This window comes from Phalacrocorax carbo, chromosome 10, assembly GCF_963921805.1.
Source record: "Phalacrocorax carbo chromosome 10, bPhaCar2.1, whole genome shotgun sequence".
NCBI lineage: Eukaryota > Metazoa > Chordata > Aves > Suliformes > Phalacrocoracidae > Phalacrocorax > Phalacrocorax carbo.
The window spans coordinates 2109933-2128528 of record NC_087522.1 but is presented as its reverse complement, the minus strand read 5'-3'; the positions used below and the strand labels follow the sequence as shown (position 1 = coordinate 2128528).

The window sequence follows — 18596 nt, the reverse complement described above, 5'->3', positions numbered from 1 at the left end:
GTTGTTTATTGCCACAACAGGAGAGACGCAGCGACCCCACGCTGGCAACGGTTTGCATGCGTTTAGTCCCTTGTTCCCACTCACGTGAGTAGGGGGATGCAATCTTGGAGTATTGCTTGGCAAAATTCACTGTTTCTGTAGTTGTTCTCCCTCTGCCACGTTGCTTTAACAGGTAGGTAAATAACCAGGGGTGATCGAAGCTCCTCAAGGGGTCCTAGCCTAACAAATACTTTGCAAGGGAAGGGCTGCAGTATCTTCCCACCATTTGAAACAGGCCAACTCCCGCCACACTCAGGCAGTGAGGACTGGTGAGTGTGGCAAATACCCCAGCTGCAGGGGAAGCGAAGGATGGAAATAGATTCAAAAATAGGAAAAAATACCGTGGAGAAGGGCAAAATGTACATACCTAGGTTCTTTATGTTCAGCTAGCAACAACAACTCTTCTTGGTGAAGAAAAGTCCTTTCTTCTCTGCCGCTTACCGTCTTAGCTTGATTGACTGGTGGTCAGAGGTCCCTGGTAATCGATTACTCTGTTCTACTAAGACTTAGTCTGTCCTAAAGAGAAGCAGCCTCGCAGGCATCGTGGCTATTTCCATGCCTCTGCAGTTGCCAGAAGTTCTGTGTCTGGACTCACCAACATACACCACAAACCCCCAGGCAGTATTTCAAAGTGGGCCTTTATTTTTTGAACTAACACAGAAGTAGGAAGGCAGTTAAAAACACAGAAGCTCAACAGATCCATCTTGTACTCTTTGGGGTTTTTTTGATTTTTAAAAATATATCCTAAACTGAGTGAAGAAAGCTTCCATCCCCCTTGTAAGGGGAGCAGAACTAGCTTTTCTTAAGCTGAGGCCCTAGGACAATTTTTAAGGTACAATCACCTGAAAAAGGTCAATACAGAAGCCCACTTACAGGGATTAGTAATGCACTTCCTTCTTCATCAGAACATATTTAGCAAAATATGACAACAGCAGCATTCTGCCTCTAATAACACAGTGAAAAACTAGTCTTTTTCCTAGCTGCTATCAAGCTGTGTAGTGTAACCTCTTATTTCCAGTCTCTTTTCCCAACAAGCTCTGACTGGCCTCTATAGGATCTGCCAGTTTGCATGAAAGAACGTTCACTTTCAGTCCGGTTCTCCAACTGGGTGACAAAGTGACCTGTAAAAGTAATTAAGGGTCTTTGCTTGTGCTGCTGTAGAGCACTTTGAAACACGTTATTTTCAAATATCACACAGCATGTTTAATTGACAGATCTGGTTATGCATATTTTATGTTATTTTATACGTGAGTACATTTATGCTATACACCTGTCACAACTGAACTAAAACACTTTCATTTTTCTCCTAGAAATAGAGGCAGAGGGTGGGGGAGATGGGAGAGCAAGAACAGTTTTGCTAAGAAGTTTTAAAAAGGGAGTCATTTTAGGTTTGGCCTAGAACAGGCAGTGCTGTGAAAAAGGAGTCCAGTCCAGTATAGAGCACGCAGTTAAAAAAGTAAAGAATACTGCAAGTAACAGCAGATCTTTCAACAATTGCTCCAGGTGTGTGAACCTAATGTGGTTGTTGCTTTGAGGAGAATTGCAGATTTTGGACAGACCGAATCACATCATTTCCAAAAATGCGGGTAACTAAGAAATATACTTGGGTAACCCCATACACCGTACAATCTGTGGCATATATTGACCGGGCCTTGTTCTTGTGAACTGATAGCGTTAACCTCTTTCATTATAAACCGACAGCCATAGAAGTCAGTGGCTAAATCATGCATAAATGCTTTTGGGGTATCAGCTCCTTAACCGGTATTGGCTAAGAGCAGTTTGTGTCTTTCATAGTTTGCCTGAAAGAGGCCCGTGTATCTGATCCTGCAGGTACCTCCCCTGATGTTGAAATTATGACAGAGACTATTTACTTGGAATATTCAGAATAAGTCCAAAACTAATCCTTATTTTAATAAGTTCAGCAGAACTGATATGGAATTTTTCAGTACTAAATATCCTACCGAATTGGAAACAGCCACTGTTTTAAATTAACATTAAAGACTAACTTTAAAATAAATCTTGCTCCGTTCCAAAAGAAGTTGCCATTTCAATGCAGTCTTCTTGGCTTCCGTTAGAGCGAGAAACTCAGGGACCTGTTAATAACAGGACATCACAGAACACTTCTTCAGCATATAGTTATAACAACATCTCCACAACAAAATTATGAGGAAAAGAGCATCTTATGCATTTTTATACATATCTAGGCTGTATTTTCCCTCTTTTAAGGTAGTACTTGGTGTAATATATGTACCAGGACAGTCAGAATAAATTGCAGGGTGTGTGAGAATCAAAATTAGGGAATTCCAACCATGTTCTCAGAAAAGCGTGAATTAATTAAAATGAAGCAGTATTCTGAACAGGGAATTCACTCTCACATTTAACACATTTCTTATTAGCCGTTACTGACTTCTAACATTTGACTTGTTAAAAGGCCAAGCGTCTGTACGTGTATCCATATCCGTACGCATTTTTTAACCACTGTACACACACACATATATACAAAGAACATTTACATATGTTTGTCATTTTCATCAGGCTTCACAGCTCAGATCACATAAGAACAACCTAACTCGTTTCTACTTACTGTGCAGCCTAACGTTTCCTCAGCTACGCAGTCAGACAGGTAGCAAGAGTAAAGGGTGCCTGTGTGGTCCGTCAGATCGATGAGTATGTCAAAGCTCGCAAAAGTTGACTTTGAGGAGATGTCACGGCAGAAAGTGCACGTGTTTGACGTTTCATTCACCAGAAAGCGGCATATTGAACTGAAACGTAAGAAGATAATTAATGCATATATGCAATTCCTCCTTGTTTGAAACTGTTTTCTAGACTGAGATTTCCCAAGACACTTTTCCTCTTTAAAAAAAGAATCATCATCTTCTAAACTCTCAAATCTGTCTGAGACAAAATGGCCTCTTTCTTCTTTGGTCCTCTAGGCCCAGAAAGAGCAAGTCCTTCATAAAGCCAGCGCCTCTTCCTTGCTACTTCTGGAAGTCTCCACAACAGAAAGTCACATGGCGTCCTCCAGGAGTTTTATTTCTTATCCCAAACTCGACTAAAACATTGTTCCGTCTAATTTGAGTCAGGGGAAGAAGGATGAGCACGTTTTAATACAAACTTAAACCAGGCGGTTGCTTACCATCTGTTGCGAATAACTTTAGATGCATTATCATCAAGGTCCAGTGTAGAAATGTAGCCATAAATAATGCCATAGACCGGTTCAAGTTTCCCATCACTCTGTAAAGCTTTTTCTTTCAGCTGTTCCACAGTATAAACATCAACTATGGTCTCCACTAAAAGTTTAAAAGACATGTTAAGTGTGTCTGAGAAAGAAACAACACAGAAGAGTGATGTCTTACAGTAATAAAAAGCAAAGATTTTGATCTAAAGCATCAGGAAAGCCCCCCACACCTTCCTTTTGAAGTGGGCTTATCATTTTGGGACAAAAATAAAACAAAAGGGGAATCAAATCAGAAAAATGTCTGATATTTGATCCTTGTATCCCCCAAAATGAGTTTTTAACAAAAAACTTTCCCTCTCCCTTTTTAGTACTTTCTGAAGACAGAAAGATCATGCCAGACAGGCTGCCAGTGGGCGTAGTCACCAGCCCTGAAGACACAGCTGATCTCACAAGGGATCGCCCCAGTAACACCAGTCCAAACTTTTAAGTATTCAGCCGGGCTATACCTTAGTTTTGTTTCTGTGAACACACAGAGCAAGAGCTTGAAATTTCAACTGCACTGTGCAACCACGCTATAGAGTTAAATAAAGTCAAAGTGTCTGGATCCATGCTTACAGTTAATGGATTCTTTTGACTGCTCCTCCATTTTATCGTGCAAAGCTCCTGACTGGGCACTCTCTTTTATGAAGCTGAAGAGAGCATCTGCCTCTGCTGTTTCTTGAAAATTTAAAATATATTTTTTTAAAAAGCTATTAACATAGGTAGCATGTAAAAATAACAGCGTAATTACATTTTACAACTTTTTATCCTGGGAGCACCAACATGTTGTCTCTTGGCATTAGCCAAGAGATGCTTTTCTCTTTTTTACTTTGTTAGTTCTATGTGGAGTATATGAAGGCTGCTTAGACAAAATTAAAAAGAAATCATAAAATTGAAAAAAAAAAAAAGGGTGGGAGACAAAAGCATCGGTCACTACGTAACAGACAAGAAGCAGGGAGGTTTCTGAGGCAAGCAGGCAGAGGAAATCAGGTCTCCAATAGCTGAATTCATGCATTCTAATCTAGAATGATCACTAATACCAAATCAATACTTCAACAGCTCTTACCTGGATTAGTTGTAATGATGGTCTTTGATATCACAGTTGCAGTCATACAGTTCCTAAATTTGTCAAAGTTTATTCTCACGTCTGATGCAAATATTACTGTGCACAGAAAAAAAAATCCCATTACTGTAGAATAAGTACCACATTAAGAACTACATTAAAAACATACAAACGAGACTGTTATACCTGTTTCTCGCGGGATCCAACTCTGCGCAAGCTGGATAGATTCATTATCCCAACTAAATTAAAAGAAGTCAGAGTATCAGAACATCTTTTGAAACAGCACTCATTGTTTGGTTCTAAACTACTAAAAAATGTAACTAAATTGGTCAAAGGGGACGCAGCTCCTTTGTGACACGCACAAGCAATGAAATGCCGCGTACATCCACGACAGCTAGTCTGCAGCCAGGGTGCTTTATGTACGGTCTAATACAATCCCTGTTTTATTCTGTTCCAAACGGGATAAAATAAAGGGCTATTAGATTGTTCAAAATGATTCAATGCAGAACATACCTGGAAAAATACTGTGTGTTTTTCAACCTTGACAAAAGTCATTTCTAACTAAAGCAAATCACTTTTAAAATAACTGCTTATCAGCTGAGCCTTTTCTGCGGGAACAAGCTGTTGCTCACATCACTAGGCCACGAGTTCAGCCGGCTTTCCAACACTGGAATCCTTGTAACTGTAGCTGATGAGACTAGAGTGAGGTCAGTGGCATCCCTCAAATAGAGTAGTTTGATGGTTCGGTCCCTTGATAAAATCTCATTCAGTTCCTCCTAAGTTTGGATGGCAAGAACACTGCCAAAGCACGGTTTTGTTCTGGCGGGTTTTTATTTCTTAATCCTTGGAAAGAGATTTAAGGTGTTTACTTTTCATCTAGCATTGCCTCTGAAATATCTTCACTGCAATGCTGTTGCTCAAGGGTTTCCTGAATCTTTGCCTCGTGAAAGCACAAAAGGCACCGTTGAGCGTAACCGCAGTAACACCGCCTTGTCTCCGCTCCTGAGGACTCCTCAGGTGTACAGCTCTGTATCACTACGTACCAGCGCTGAAACGAGTGTTGGAGCTGCCACTGCAAGTTTGCATTGGTGGCAGCTCAAGGGCTAGAAAACCTCACACCGTAGGTGCCCTTTAGCGTTGGTGTGTATACACGAACTGTGTTAAACATTACACTGAATGATAATACGGTTTAACGCAGGCATGGAGCGCAATGCTACCTTGCTACGTCTATCTAGGGAACAAAGGTCACGTCAGCCAACAGACACCAAACCTGGTGCAAACAAATACCCGCACACCCTTGCACATAGATAAGCCATGAGTTTATTGAACGAACTATGGGCAAATTTCCTGTGTAAACAAATTGCTGTTTGCATGCACAAAGGGTATGGATGTAATCACGTTTGTAAACAAGGTGCAGTTTGAAGACATGGCCAAAGTAGTATCAAAATGTTTCTGCGCTGTTTTAAACATTTAAAAACTATTTCAACCTGTTACCATTTCACTTGTTAATTCTGCTTGGCTTTAAAAATGAAGCGTGCTCCTCTTTCTGCCCCCGCCCAAGTTGGTGGAAGAAATATACTGCCTTTGAAGCTGTTTTTAAATGCCATTTCCTGAATTAGTTCAAATTTCCACATTAAAAAAATGTAACTGGTTGGAACTAAGCTTCATTTTGCCATTCGTGAGCTAGCAGTCTGTCAGCAAGTCATAAAACTAGACAATATATGTAAGGTCATCCTAATGAATCTCCTCGTTGAGCCTCTGTTCAGTGTACATTGCTGCCTCACCGCAGTCGCCACCCAAATAACTGTACATTTAAATTAAAAGACAGTGTTACAACAGTATGTGTTAGAGGTAATTCCTTTACCTGCTCTTGCATTAATTTGTGTATTTTAGTGAATGAAAAGACTTTTTACCATACTATTGGAAAGGACATCTCTGTTTCATCATACAGCTTTACTTCACACCTCTGACCTTTTCTTTTGTCTGAAGTCATAAAGTACTTTGGCTCCCCAACCTTTAAGAAGAAGGAGAAGCGGTCACTTTTCCTCTACCAAGTGTTTAGGAGAATCGAAGCGATAACATAGAAAACAGAAGAGTTAAAAAATGGGGGAGGGAACCCTGTAGACCACTAAACAAAAACAACAAAAAACAAACACGTACACCACTAAAAGTTTAACAACAGTAGTTCTTCTTCAAGATAAATGGATATATTTTATTTTATGAAAGCCTGTGGTTTGCAAATTTCAAGTTATCTACTGCTTGCACATGCATGATTTCAAAAGACAACTGATGTAGGACATTTCCATTTCATTAATTCCCCCCCTCATGTTGTTGATAAAAATCTCATCAAGTAGCTCGTATGGTTGGTGTAACTCGGCTGAAGTGACTGCCAACCTAAACAAACAAAAAAACCCCGTGATTGCTGCCCACTATGAGTCCCAAAAATCCATATTTGCACTTAGGTCAATGAAGTTACCCATGATAGGGAAGAAAAACACTGCTCTATTGTGGCTCCGGAACTTACTGACATTACAGCTGCAAGCACATTAAGGATTCTTCCATCGAGGCTTTGTCCATTCGCAATGATATCACCCAGTGAGTAATAGTCCTGAGGGTCCTTGACAGGCAGATGCAACAGAGAAAGTAGCTTGGGGTCCGTTTCGTAACATGAAGATGTTTTGACCGCTGAGTGAGTCTCGCTGAGCAATAATTTGTAGCAGCTAGATAGTACGCACAAAAGAAACCACGTCAATCAACAGTTCACTCACCAATATATTAGCAGTGTAAAATATTAATTCACATGAGAAAATAACTGCTGATTTACTCCTTTATTGTTTTCCCTGAAGATACGGAAAAGTTGGAATTCATTTGTTCTAAAATGATTGTGTTAAAATTATATATACTTTTCTCTTACAGAAGACTCATAATTGTGTACTTTATACTTGTTTAGAACTGAAAAGTCAGCACGAATTGCTAGCAATGTACAATACACATCTGTAAGTCTTTCAGCCCTTATCAATCACTAAAAAACAAATAAATTCTGAAATGTCTGTAATCCAAGTAATTGAGAGGTTTTGGCATCGTGGCATAATACGACACTACTATGGGTCAGGCTGGGTTTGGTACGGTGCTTTCAAAAGTAGGAGCCCAATGACCTCAGTAATGTTTATAATGCACTGTTAGCCAGTGGAAATAAGATATAGTCAGTATATTCTGGATAAATATAATGCTTATGAAATTTATAGATGTAGAGCGGAGCTCTTTTCCTCGGGGAAGCTTCTACCTGACATTTGTTCTTTTACTTCTTTCTGCTTAGCCAGAAAATGAGTGTAACTATTACAGCTCTACATTTGCTACAAAGCTCGGAGATGATCAGCAAGCACGAACATAAAACCTCTAACTTGCCAATTCAGCGTGCACATATGCAATACTTTTATGACCGACGTATGATTAAAAATATTAGAATGTGATCAATTAGGAAAGAAACCCTAATTAAAGAAGAGGTGTACTAGTCTAACATCTACATCTTAGGTATCTAAGGTAAGTTAAACCATATTTAAATCACAACTTGCAATGTTCGTTTCATACACCGCTTCAAACTGTTCAGATTTTAGAGGCTATGCTGAAAGACAACATATATACATTGCATGATACAAACGGAATGACACTGCCTTAGCGAATAAGTAATAAATAGCATCGCAGTGGATTCGAATACTTTCTAGGTAAACGGGTCATGTGAATGGATTTTGAGAAGGATATACTGTCTATAAAACAGCGATGGCTGATAAAACACTTGGGCAAAATCAAATCCATTTCAAAATCACATCCATTTCAAATAATTTTAGTAGACTTTACTCAAAGAATTAAATTTACTCCATTTAGTTACAAGGACCATTATTGCTTCATGACAAAACTCCAAAGACCGTATGCTGAGAAAGCTATCCTCTTTTGAGATTAGTTGACCACACATGGTTGAACAGAGAGAGGAAGGTACAGCTACGTAAGAAGACTAACCCGAAATACTCCTACCAATTGCACGCTGCTGCAGTTGGCTGGCACCTAACGCAAGCATTCACTTTGATCTTTCTGCAAAGAGCTACCAGCCTATGCTTTACGTTTACCTAGGAGTTGCAGGGCTGAATTTTTCTTCCCTTTCTGCTTCCTTTGACTGAACTAAAGGATTTTCAATTGTAACTAAAACAAAACATCGATAAGTAATGTTAGAAAACTGAATATAGATACATAAGAAGAGGAGCGGCTTTCAAAATGGTTGCTTTCAAGGTTGATATGGAAAGGAAAAGGTACATGCAGTAACTACTGCTAAATGTTTTCATACTGAAAACCATGTCTGTCCAGGCAGCTCATGTTATAGCCTAAGTCCCGCAGGAGTCCTCCAGACATTTAATGGAAACAAAATGACACTGAGTTCTCGTGTGTGTACTCTTCATCGTCACAAGTTTTGCCCAAACACTGATCTAGCAGCCGTGGGCAGCAAAGTCTTTCTTTTAACTTAACAAGATAAAAGCACAGCCTGTAAATAAAGACAAGGTTTTTGTTGTGTTTTTGTGAACAGTCATGGTCGTATCTGTAACTAACTGAAGAAAAGAAAAACACCAAACTACTTTACAGAGTTTATTTTTCATCATTTGTAAGACCTGAATATAATGTAAGAATTTAGATCAACTAACTATAGATAAGTTGTGGGTGGCTGCATTCAGTGGATTTGTATCTAGTCTTTTTGTTGACATATTTACTGGTTTTGAATTTAAGTGCTTGAAATCTTACTCCTTTCCTCTTTATACTTAACATAACTGAACAATTTGTTTCCAATTAGACTGTTTTCTGAGTCCTCAGAGGAAAATATAGCAAAACCACAAACACATAACGCTGATTTACTGGAGAGAAAACCCACATTCAAACAGAAACAAGTTAAGAATAAACTCCAACTTACCACAGTCACCAACTCGAAAGCTTTCTGAAAGCGATCTAATATACTCTTCTCTGCCCCAAGAATTTACATTTATAAAATAAGTTGGTGAATCACGAATAGTAAAACCGAAGGTGTATCTTTCGGCCCCAATGTCTGCAAAAATACACAGTGCTGTTACAATTCATTAGCGCAGCTTGATTTCAATCTAGAATGTGTGTATAAAACCTATTTTTTCGAGGCTTTCCTGGATTTTGTCATGAATTTACTACCCACAACCCGGTGAGTACCACTAGAGGTCGGCAAACTGTTCAGTAAACACGCCGGTGTTGGTGGATGGGGATGGCTACAACTCACACCGCACCTGTAGCTGTACCACCCCATCTGCCTACACCTACCACTTAACTTTAGGCAGCACCCTATAACTTACCGATCTAACGCAAGAGGCATAAAAGACCCGTACGATGTTACGTTCAAGGCATGGGCAAACACAAACAGGGCTAGCACATGAGGCGGAGCTGTGAACTAGCTCACGGACTAGCCCAAATTCGGTAGCAGGTTGGCTGCCTTTAGCCAGCTGTGCCCGCGTACGAGACCAGCGCGACGACGTGCAAGGCGGCAGATCACAGGTAGTATCGCTGTCCCAATAGTGCCAAGGGGTTTAACTGAATGAAGCAAAATGTTTCCAGCTCTATGGAAAGTTCATGGTCAAGAGGGTATCAGTCCCTGAAACACAGCACTCCCTTTTCTCTTTCAGCTAATTAACAAAGCTTTCCATGGATCATACAGCATTATGCAATATATTATTTTTAAATTATCAGTGAAAACTGTATAGTGACCTGTAAGCATAATCTGACTGTAGTTCCATGGAGGCATAAACATGAACACCATATTTTCATACTCTGTAGAATTGTTTCTGGTGACGATGATGAATTCCTCCTAAAAATTCACCACTAGAGCAGCTCAGCCTGATGACAATGCCAACAGGATGGCCGAGCACTTCACACAGCGCTGGAATGGCTCTCTGGGGCTGGGGATGCTTCCTAACAGTGTCTGTATCAACCCGAAGCCTTACATATGTTACTTCAGTTTCCAACTAATGCTGTATTAACAACGTATTATTCCCATTTTTTCTTTGAGTATATGATAAGATGAAGCTGGTGCTACTCAGACCAGAAACTACTTGTTTCCCTCCTCAAGACACCTCCTTAACATTTCTGTTTTAAGAGAGGATGAAGACAAAGGGACCAGATCAGTTCCAGCGGTATTTATGTATACTAGTGGGTTCCTACTGGTACCATCTTCTTCAGACCCTGAAACACTTCCATGATGGAGTTTTTCCAAACAAATTCTCACTGGTAAGGTTTAGGTGAACAAATGCTGCTCTTTCATCGCTGTTCTCAAACACACACAAATTGCTTTGCGCATTTTTGTTCTATACATTTTACAGCTTATCATTTAAATATCAATTTTGGTCATATACGCCAAACTATACCATATAAGAAAATGAAGTAAAAACAGTTAAAAAAGGGACTGTACTTTTTCTGTCTGGAAAGCCTCTGACATCTGTTTTCCCAATAACCACACCGATTACATTCTAAAAAATAAAAAGATTATAGAATACAAGTATTAAACACAGATGTATGTGATGAAATAGATTTCATGGACTTGTACTCTACAGATGATAAACATATTTCTGACTGGTAATCATTTTAATCTATTTATTCCACAGTACCGTATGAAGTAAAGACTAAAACATACAATTTGACTTTGAGGAAAAGAGTGACTAATAAAAATATTAAAAGAAATACATCTGTTTCTGTTTGTAAGACAATGGGAGGACAAAAGTTCACCCAAAGCATTCACAATTTTGGCTGTCCTACAGCAATCGCTCCTCAGGTAGGCAGCAATATTGTTATTTCACGCTCTCTGCACAGGTCTCGGATCTCCTTAAATGCGCCGTGAAAAGTCTGGACAGGATTTATTTTACAGTTAAGCACCCAAGGTTCGCCCTGCTGTCAGCACCGAGGTACACACGTGTACATCCACAGGGAGGCCCATTTATCCTATCCTCATCTAACAACATGAATTTCTACAGGTGCCTTTTTCTTGCTGTCTCTCAACCAACTACAAAGGGAGCTTAGGCAATGGACCTTTTTCATGATTCAAAACCAAATCGATCTTATTCTGCTTTGCTAAACCTGTATTATGCAAAAACACCCCAGTCTCAATTGTCAAACAAAACTACTAGGAGCAAACACACAGAGAAAGTCATATATATATATATAACATATAGCTGTGTGGTGAGGTTTTTTTAATAAAAAGGTCATCCTCAGTGTGAGAGAAGAGTATTGCAGTGCTAGTTTGGGATTTAAGAGGTAAGCAATGGAAGCTGGTATGGTAACAAGGGCTGGGAGCAGAGGCTGGCATTGCAGTGCTGCGAGGGTCCTTCAGAACACGGAGCGTGCCGCATCCCTTCCAGTTCCCACGTGCGCTTACTTGCAGTTCCGCCGGACTTTCTCGTTCCGTCAGAGGAACCTCAGCAGCCAGCTAGCAAGGCGCAGCGTGACAATTTAATAATCCACGCGGGCTGAATTTTGTACCTATTCACAAAGCAACGCAGCCTGACTTCGCTGTAACAACACTGACATGGGCTCAAAAATGAGACCTCGCGTGCCCAGTTTCCTTTGAATCACTAGATGGAGCAAGGTAACTGTCTTATCCTACAGTGATGGAAATGGACTCATTAAGAGGACGTATTGTACAACAGTGTAATACCCTAGTTCTCCCAATCTTTCTAACAGCATACTTTCTATCTGTCCACGGCATAGTGATTTAGATTAGGATTTTATTTGTCTATTTTTGGTTTTATTCCTTAACCAAACGCTAACAAAAGCCTTCTTTGTTTCTTTGTTCTATCTTTGGTTCTGTATCAATTAAATCAGAGTACAACATACCCTGTATCTCTCCACCAGTCAAAAGAACTGACATTTAGAATGACTCTTCACATGAACTAAGCTGATGTAAATCCACAGTTTCCAAGAGACCTCTCCTGTCCCTGCTGCAGATACACTCACCTCTCTCACATTAGCACTAAGCCTGCACAGCAAGCGGGCAGAAGGAAGTGATCTGGCTGGAAACTATTTTGGGGGGAGTGGGGAGAGAGAGGGTAGAAAAACTTCCAGAGATCATTTCCTTGATCAACTTGTTGTGCAATTACACAAGCGCTAGCTTCACCAAAAGAGGAGGAGCGGAACACGCCTGCAGTGAGGAAACGGGCCATACTGCCTTTTTTGGCAGAGCATTGCTTAAGGCCGCTCAAGCGAATCATGAGACTATAGCATTAACGCATTGCAAGCCTCTCAGACTTTGATCTACTTCACTTTTAAGAAACAAACGGCCAAGTAAAAAACCATGACTTTGAACAATGTGTGCTCAACTGTTTTTAAAGTCCTAAACACGTGACCGTTCTATCATGAGGTACCAGTGATTCACCTTTTTATAAGAATACTTTCTTTGCTATATATTGCTAATTGCAATACTCAAAATCAGTTTATTTGTAAAATAAAAGCTTTTAACTGAGTTAGTGGATCACCGTATTTGGGAGTAACTGTGAATGACAGACTAAATTAGCTTTACTGGAGACTGGGGGTTTATAAAAGTTGGAAAGAATATACAATACTGCTGTGAGGGCATATAAACCTCCCTTTCCTAGTTCACCCCTTTCCTGTGATTTTTCTTTCTTTTGTTTAAAATAAATGAGAAAAAAGGGCTGAATTGCGCCCCTCCCAAATACAAAGCTGTGGGAACAGAAAAACGCCTTGTTTTCACTCTCTTCACAAGCTTCAGGGCTTCTGCAGGGCATACAGCTCCGTAGACGGGCCTCTACTTTGAGTGGCGTGGAGAACTACGGCTGTAACACCGCGGCACAGCTCGCAGTGCCTCCGCGGGTAACGCTGCCTCGCTGTTCTGTTCTCCAGTCTCCAGCTCCCAGCAGCACTGAACACGTGGAGGACACACTATCGCTGGCGGGCTGCACGGTGAGGGGTGGCAAATACTGCAGAGAGTAACGTAGCCTCCTCCCTCCCATATTAAAACATAAGCTTGGAGAGCAAAGAGTGAAAAACTGTGCCCACCCCCCAGCCCCCGACTTCCTATTTTTTATTCAATCATCTAAAACCCAAAAGAGAAAAATACTGAGTATTACAGCCCACTCCCCTGTTCAGCTCTTACTCCAGTGGTGATGGTCCTTACTCATACCCGGACAACAACAAAAAAATGGATACTCAAGCATCTGTATGAATCTACCAACTACAAAGCTTTACTGTTCATTCAATTTACTTTTTGGTTCATCCTACTCCCCTGTACTCCCACAAGCAAAATTCTTAGCTCCTCATAAACTGACAACCACAAAACCTGCTTTTTGTTCTAAAGAAACAGAAACAATCCTATCTGACACGTAATTGTGAGATTTTATCTGGTTAAAACACCATACCATTCACCAAGAGTTTTGCCTGAATAATTCAGGACTGTGTTATTTAGCTCAGAGGGACTGAGCACACAAGTAAAGACTGCAGGATTGGGCCTTACGTTCACAGCTTCCAGTGAAAGACTATTGTAGGTTACAGATGTATTGTGGCTGCATAATGCTGACTCTGTACATGTCTTTACTAATTCAGCATCCATTTAAAACATTACAAAGAAGCCTCTGATACTTTCAGACCTTGAATTGTCCAGTCAATATCTGGAGTTGTGGTATCCACATACTATGGACAACAGCAGCATCAATTTTCATTTTGCTGGTTTATACACAAAGAAGGTAAGGTACTTTATATCTAACAATTATACTAATGCTATTAGTATCTAAATACACATCAATTACATAATTTTGCAGTAATATAATACAGTCATATACAATTTCATTTGAGAACAAAAGTACCATGTCCATGAGACTTACAGGACAAGCAAGATTTGGATGCAGATCTGAAAGTGCAACAAAGTCCCGTGTTGAACGAGAATAAGCCATTCTTTATCTGTAACTTGAGAAAACTAATTTAGATTTTTTTTTTTTTAAATCTAAACAAATCACTTTAAACTATTCATAGCGAGAATAACAAGTTATTTTTTAACACAAGTGTTTTGACCTAAATAGCATCTGTCTTCAATTAAAAGTATTTCAAGCCATCTCAGGTAGACAATTCTTTGTCGTTTGTATTTGGCAATGTAAGTTATGAATTTTACTGTAACTGCTCTACCTATGCTTCTCAAATAAAAGTCTGTAATTTTTATTTACTCATTTATTCAACATTAAATGACTCCATTAGGACCAGCCTCTGAAAAATATTTACCCTCCTTCTCCTGTCTGGGAAGTCCAACTGAATTTAATGAGGCAGTTCATATATAAAAGGCAATTTACATGGGAGGAAAGAAAAGTGTTGCATTGCAAGCCACCTTAATTGAGGCTTTGGACTTAATATTAAACTACTTTAAAATGTGAGTTCATTGCTTCCTCAAAGTAGAAAAGTTTTGAACTTATTAAAGTATTTTTTTTAGAAATCAGTTGTTTTCAGGCTGCCAACGTAGCATTGCTGCCCGTTCCTGTGAGCTACTGCGAACTCAAGTCCTCTCTATTGATGCCAAAGTCGGGCCATGGACGCTTTGTTAGCCCGCCTGAATGCCTCTTATTATTTCATGGGTACCCTCAGAGACATTATTGATATTTAGCAAATAGTTGTCAGATTCTATTTTTTTTGTAAAAGGAACTGTCAAGTTGTCCAAATCTTAATAACCTTTAATACGAGAGAACTGCTGACATTTTTCAGGGGATGCCTGTTCAAACTCTATAACAAAAGTTCTGAATGGCTTTCGCAGTCTTTATACCTGGCACCTTGTGTGAGAATCGTTAACCATTTCTTTGGGCATTAGTATGACGATCTGTTGAACACGCTGGGAAAGAAATAGACGGTCTACACTTTTAAAAAAGTAAGCAGTTGTCTGAGAACAAAGTGATTTCTCTCAAAGAGCATTTCAAACTAAACTCTCACAGAAAGATATCCCAAATTTGCCTTACAAAAACTACTGAACAATGGGCCCCTCAAACCTATTCCCATCCCATGATATGGAAGAATTCACTTTCACTTACGTAGGAAAGTCACCTCAACGATCCCTCCAAGGCACGTTAATATTCTTGCCTCAAAAGAAGTTAAATATTGTTAAATGACATACCTCACTCCGCAGCTGAATCAGGTTAAAGAAAACAGCATGGGGGAAACACATGTATCAAAGGAAGATTAGAGAGGCAATTTAGGATTTAAAATGCCGCAGGCCCTGGCAGGGGCAGCCGCAGCGTGCAATTGCAGCCCTCACTTACCTCCTCAGAGGCAGGGGCTGAGCTCCCCAGGGCAGCTGAGGGAACTTTCTCTCACCCAGGATTAGACCTTCTTCTGAGAGAAAGGACAAGATGGAAATCACAATAAATAAAAGTATGAAGCCTTTAGCATCACCACCCCATCCCAAACTGGCGTCTGGCAGGCCAGGCTCTACACTGCAAAGAGATCTTTCTTGCGTGGGCCCATCATCATCCTCATTTCTTTCCCTGCCCAAGCCCGAGTGACACATGGCGGCCGTCCCACACAGGGAGGGAGAGCATCCGCTTGGAGGCTGGGCAGGCAGGAGCCTTCCCCTCAGCACCCCCTACCACCAAGGGGGCTCAGGGGAGGCACGGACCCGCCGGGATGGGAAGGGAGCGCCCCGAAAGGGAGGCGTGAGGTGCTCAGGACAGGGAGACAAAATGGCGGCGAGCGCCGTGGGCGGGAAAAGGGCTTGGCGCCCTCTCGCTGTGCCCGACCTTCCCTCAAGGGCCAGCGCGGGTGCGAGGGGGAGCGGTGTGAGGGCGGCCAGGGCTCTGCACAGCGGGCACCAGCCACAGCGCTGGGGCTCAGAGAATGGCTGCCAAAGGGAAAAAACCACCAGGAATTCAGAGTCTGGGGGCTTTCACGTACCTGAAGAATGGCGCTCAGCCCAGAGGGATCAGCTCCAAGCACAGCACCGTCGGCTTCAGCTTGAGTGAGCAAGCTCTTCATCAGGTCCAAACATGAGGGTTCAGAGCTCGGGTGTGAGTTTTTGTGGCTCCTCTGATCTGTGGGGCTTTACCCGCATCTCCTGCCATTACAGCCCCGTCACTCCCTCCGGGGCAGCGGCTTCATCCCGACATACAGGTTTCCCTGTAGGATGTTCATCTGAACCACCTGACTGCACCTTTTTCTTGCTGTTCTAACAAAAATTTTGTATTTCCTTGCAGTGTTACTCCACAGCAGGCCCTGGAAATTCTTTTCCTAAAGAAATGCACTCAGCAGGATTGCTAGCGTGTCCCAAGTCCCTGGACTTAATGAAGCCAACAAAACACCAGCCCAACAGTCTAAAGTCAGGCTTATTCTGCTACAATTATAAATGCACAACACACCAGCAGGACAAAGCAAATTTAAGAAAGCTTCGGAGGAACCATCCCCTAGTGGGTTGGTTTGTTGGTTGTTTTTTTTTGTGGTAGCTCTAAGGAAAAAAATATTGCAGCCTGTATTTTGTACGTGAATTAAAATTTATGTTTTAAGATATTATTTGTATTGATTTACACACAGCACTCCTGGGTTTTCAGGCCCTACAGAAGACTCGTGTGAGCCATTTTGTCCATTTATATTGCGTATAAAATTATTTTTTATTAAATCGATACTCTTCACTTCTGTACCATAAAAAATTTTACTCCTGATGAGTAATTTTATGACCTCAAGGTCATGGCTATTGAAGTTTTTAGTGTGGCCTGACAAATTCTCTGTGTTGACTCCATATTACAGGATCTTTCATTTCTTCAATTAAACAGCTGAAAATGGATACCACCTGTGCTCTCATATTTATTGTGTCACTAAAGTCCATGATAATTACACTGTGCTGATGACAAATGGCATGCCAGAGAACTGACAGCCTGGGCGGGTTTTTTTTAGGTCACCTTTTATACAGCATGATCCATGGATCTATCTTTGTTCCAAAGGTTTGAAGTCTTCAATAAAGGGAATGAGGTAATTATTTTTTGTTAGTTTTGTTGTTTTAATTACCTCAGGTTAATGAACAAGCAGAAGATAATGAACATGGTGATGGGATCCTAATCGAATGGGAAGGATAACCTGTACGCTAGCTGGACAATGCTGGCAAAGGTACAGGTCTCATTCTTACCACCATGACTGAAAGGTAAACCAGGAAAACCCTGAAATGAGACCTGCGGGGTCTCCACCGCTGCAGTGGGTGATAAAAGCAGGATCACAGCCCATGGGCTTGCAGGTGTTGAGCTTGTCTAGTATTTCAGAAAGGTTTTGGTGGGACACAAGCACCTGCTTAAATGGAACCTTGCTGAACCGAGCTGGGATCCTGCGCTGCTGCCCAGCACAGTCACTGCTTTCCTTAGGTTTTGTCCAGGCTGGGCTGTTTTTCTCCCACAGGCACAAAGGGCAGGTGAAACCCGACGCAGCGGCGTCCCCAGGCCGGGGCCGCAGGCATTGTTTTGTTTCAAAGCCACCAGAACAAGGATGCTGTTGTGCACCAGTCCTCGGCATCCCCGTAGCCTCAGCAGACATCTAATGATCGGGTGGGTTTACTTTGTGGTTTAGTCCCACTCCCATTTTCAGTCTGCCTACATTTTGAAAAAAAAAAAGCTGCTTTTTACTTTCCCATGATAGCTCCTGCTAGGAAGATGTTATCAGGGCCATCATGAAGGGATGCACCGATCTGGCCACAGGCACAAAGGCAGCAGATGTGAGACCAGACTTATTTCCCTGGAAGACATGATTAGATGCTGAATTTCTAAACTTGCAGATACAGAGGCGAGAATTAATTTGATTGGCGTACCTGTCTCACGGTGATGCTGTGACTTCTGCCCTTCGTACGGCACATGGCACAACAGGGGACAGTCAGCGACCTGGACTCCTCTAGATTATTGTAAACAAATAACATCTTTATTGGTGCTTATAATAAACAAGTGTATAGCCTGAATGTCTCCCGCTAATTTACAATGTCAGCTGGTTCTTCATGTTAGGAATTTTTAATACAAACACTGAAGAGAGCCTGCAAAAACAAAAGTTACTCAACTTTGTACTCAGCTTTACTCAAGATTTCTCCTCAATCAACCTCAAAGTGGTCTCTAAAAGAAGTCAGCATCCTTATCTCCCTTTGACAGCTGGAAAAACAGAAGCAAGCGAAGGGCCAGAAGCAGTTTCCTGAGGGCCATGTACCACACGAGGACCTGCTTCCCTCTCCAGTACTAGCACCAGTCCCCTGCAAGAGTGCAACAACATGAAAATCAGTAT

General features: G+C 41.2%; 1 protein-coding gene across 1 annotated transcript; it reads right to left on the bottom strand.

Moving 5' to 3' along the window:
• Positions 1–858: 858 nt before the first annotated feature.
• Positions 859–14272, bottom strand: MEIOB (meiosis specific with OB-fold). Its single transcript, XM_009511433.2, has 13 exons — positions 14204–14272; positions 10786–10843; positions 9271–9402; positions 8441–8513; positions 6844–7039; positions 6233–6333; positions 4506–4558; positions 4323–4418; positions 3833–3934; positions 3176–3329; positions 2624–2801; positions 2046–2132; positions 859–1160 (listed from the first exon to the last, which is right to left on the bottom strand). The coding sequence occupies exons 1-13, from the start codon at positions 14270–14272 to the stop codon at positions 1026–1028; spliced, it is 1434 nt and encodes a 477-aa protein (XP_009509728.1). The 3' UTR covers positions 859–1025.
• Between the last annotated feature and the right edge of the window lie 4324 nt (positions 14273–18596).

Bases quoted from the DNA above. Each gene is read 5' to 3' on its own strand.
- MEIOB (XM_009511433.2), bottom strand. From the start codon at position 14,272: ATGGCTTATTCTCGTTCAACACGGGACTTTGTTGCACTTTCAGATCTG. The intron at 10,844-14,203 runs GTAAGTCTCATG...TTTATTTTTTAG, and splicing joins ATCCAAATCTTGCTTGTCCT to AATGTAATCGGTGTGGTTAT. The intron at 9,403-10,785 runs GTACAGTCCCTT...GTATTTTTGCAG, and splicing joins AGGCTTTCCAGACAGAAAAA to ACATTGGGGCCGAAAGATAC.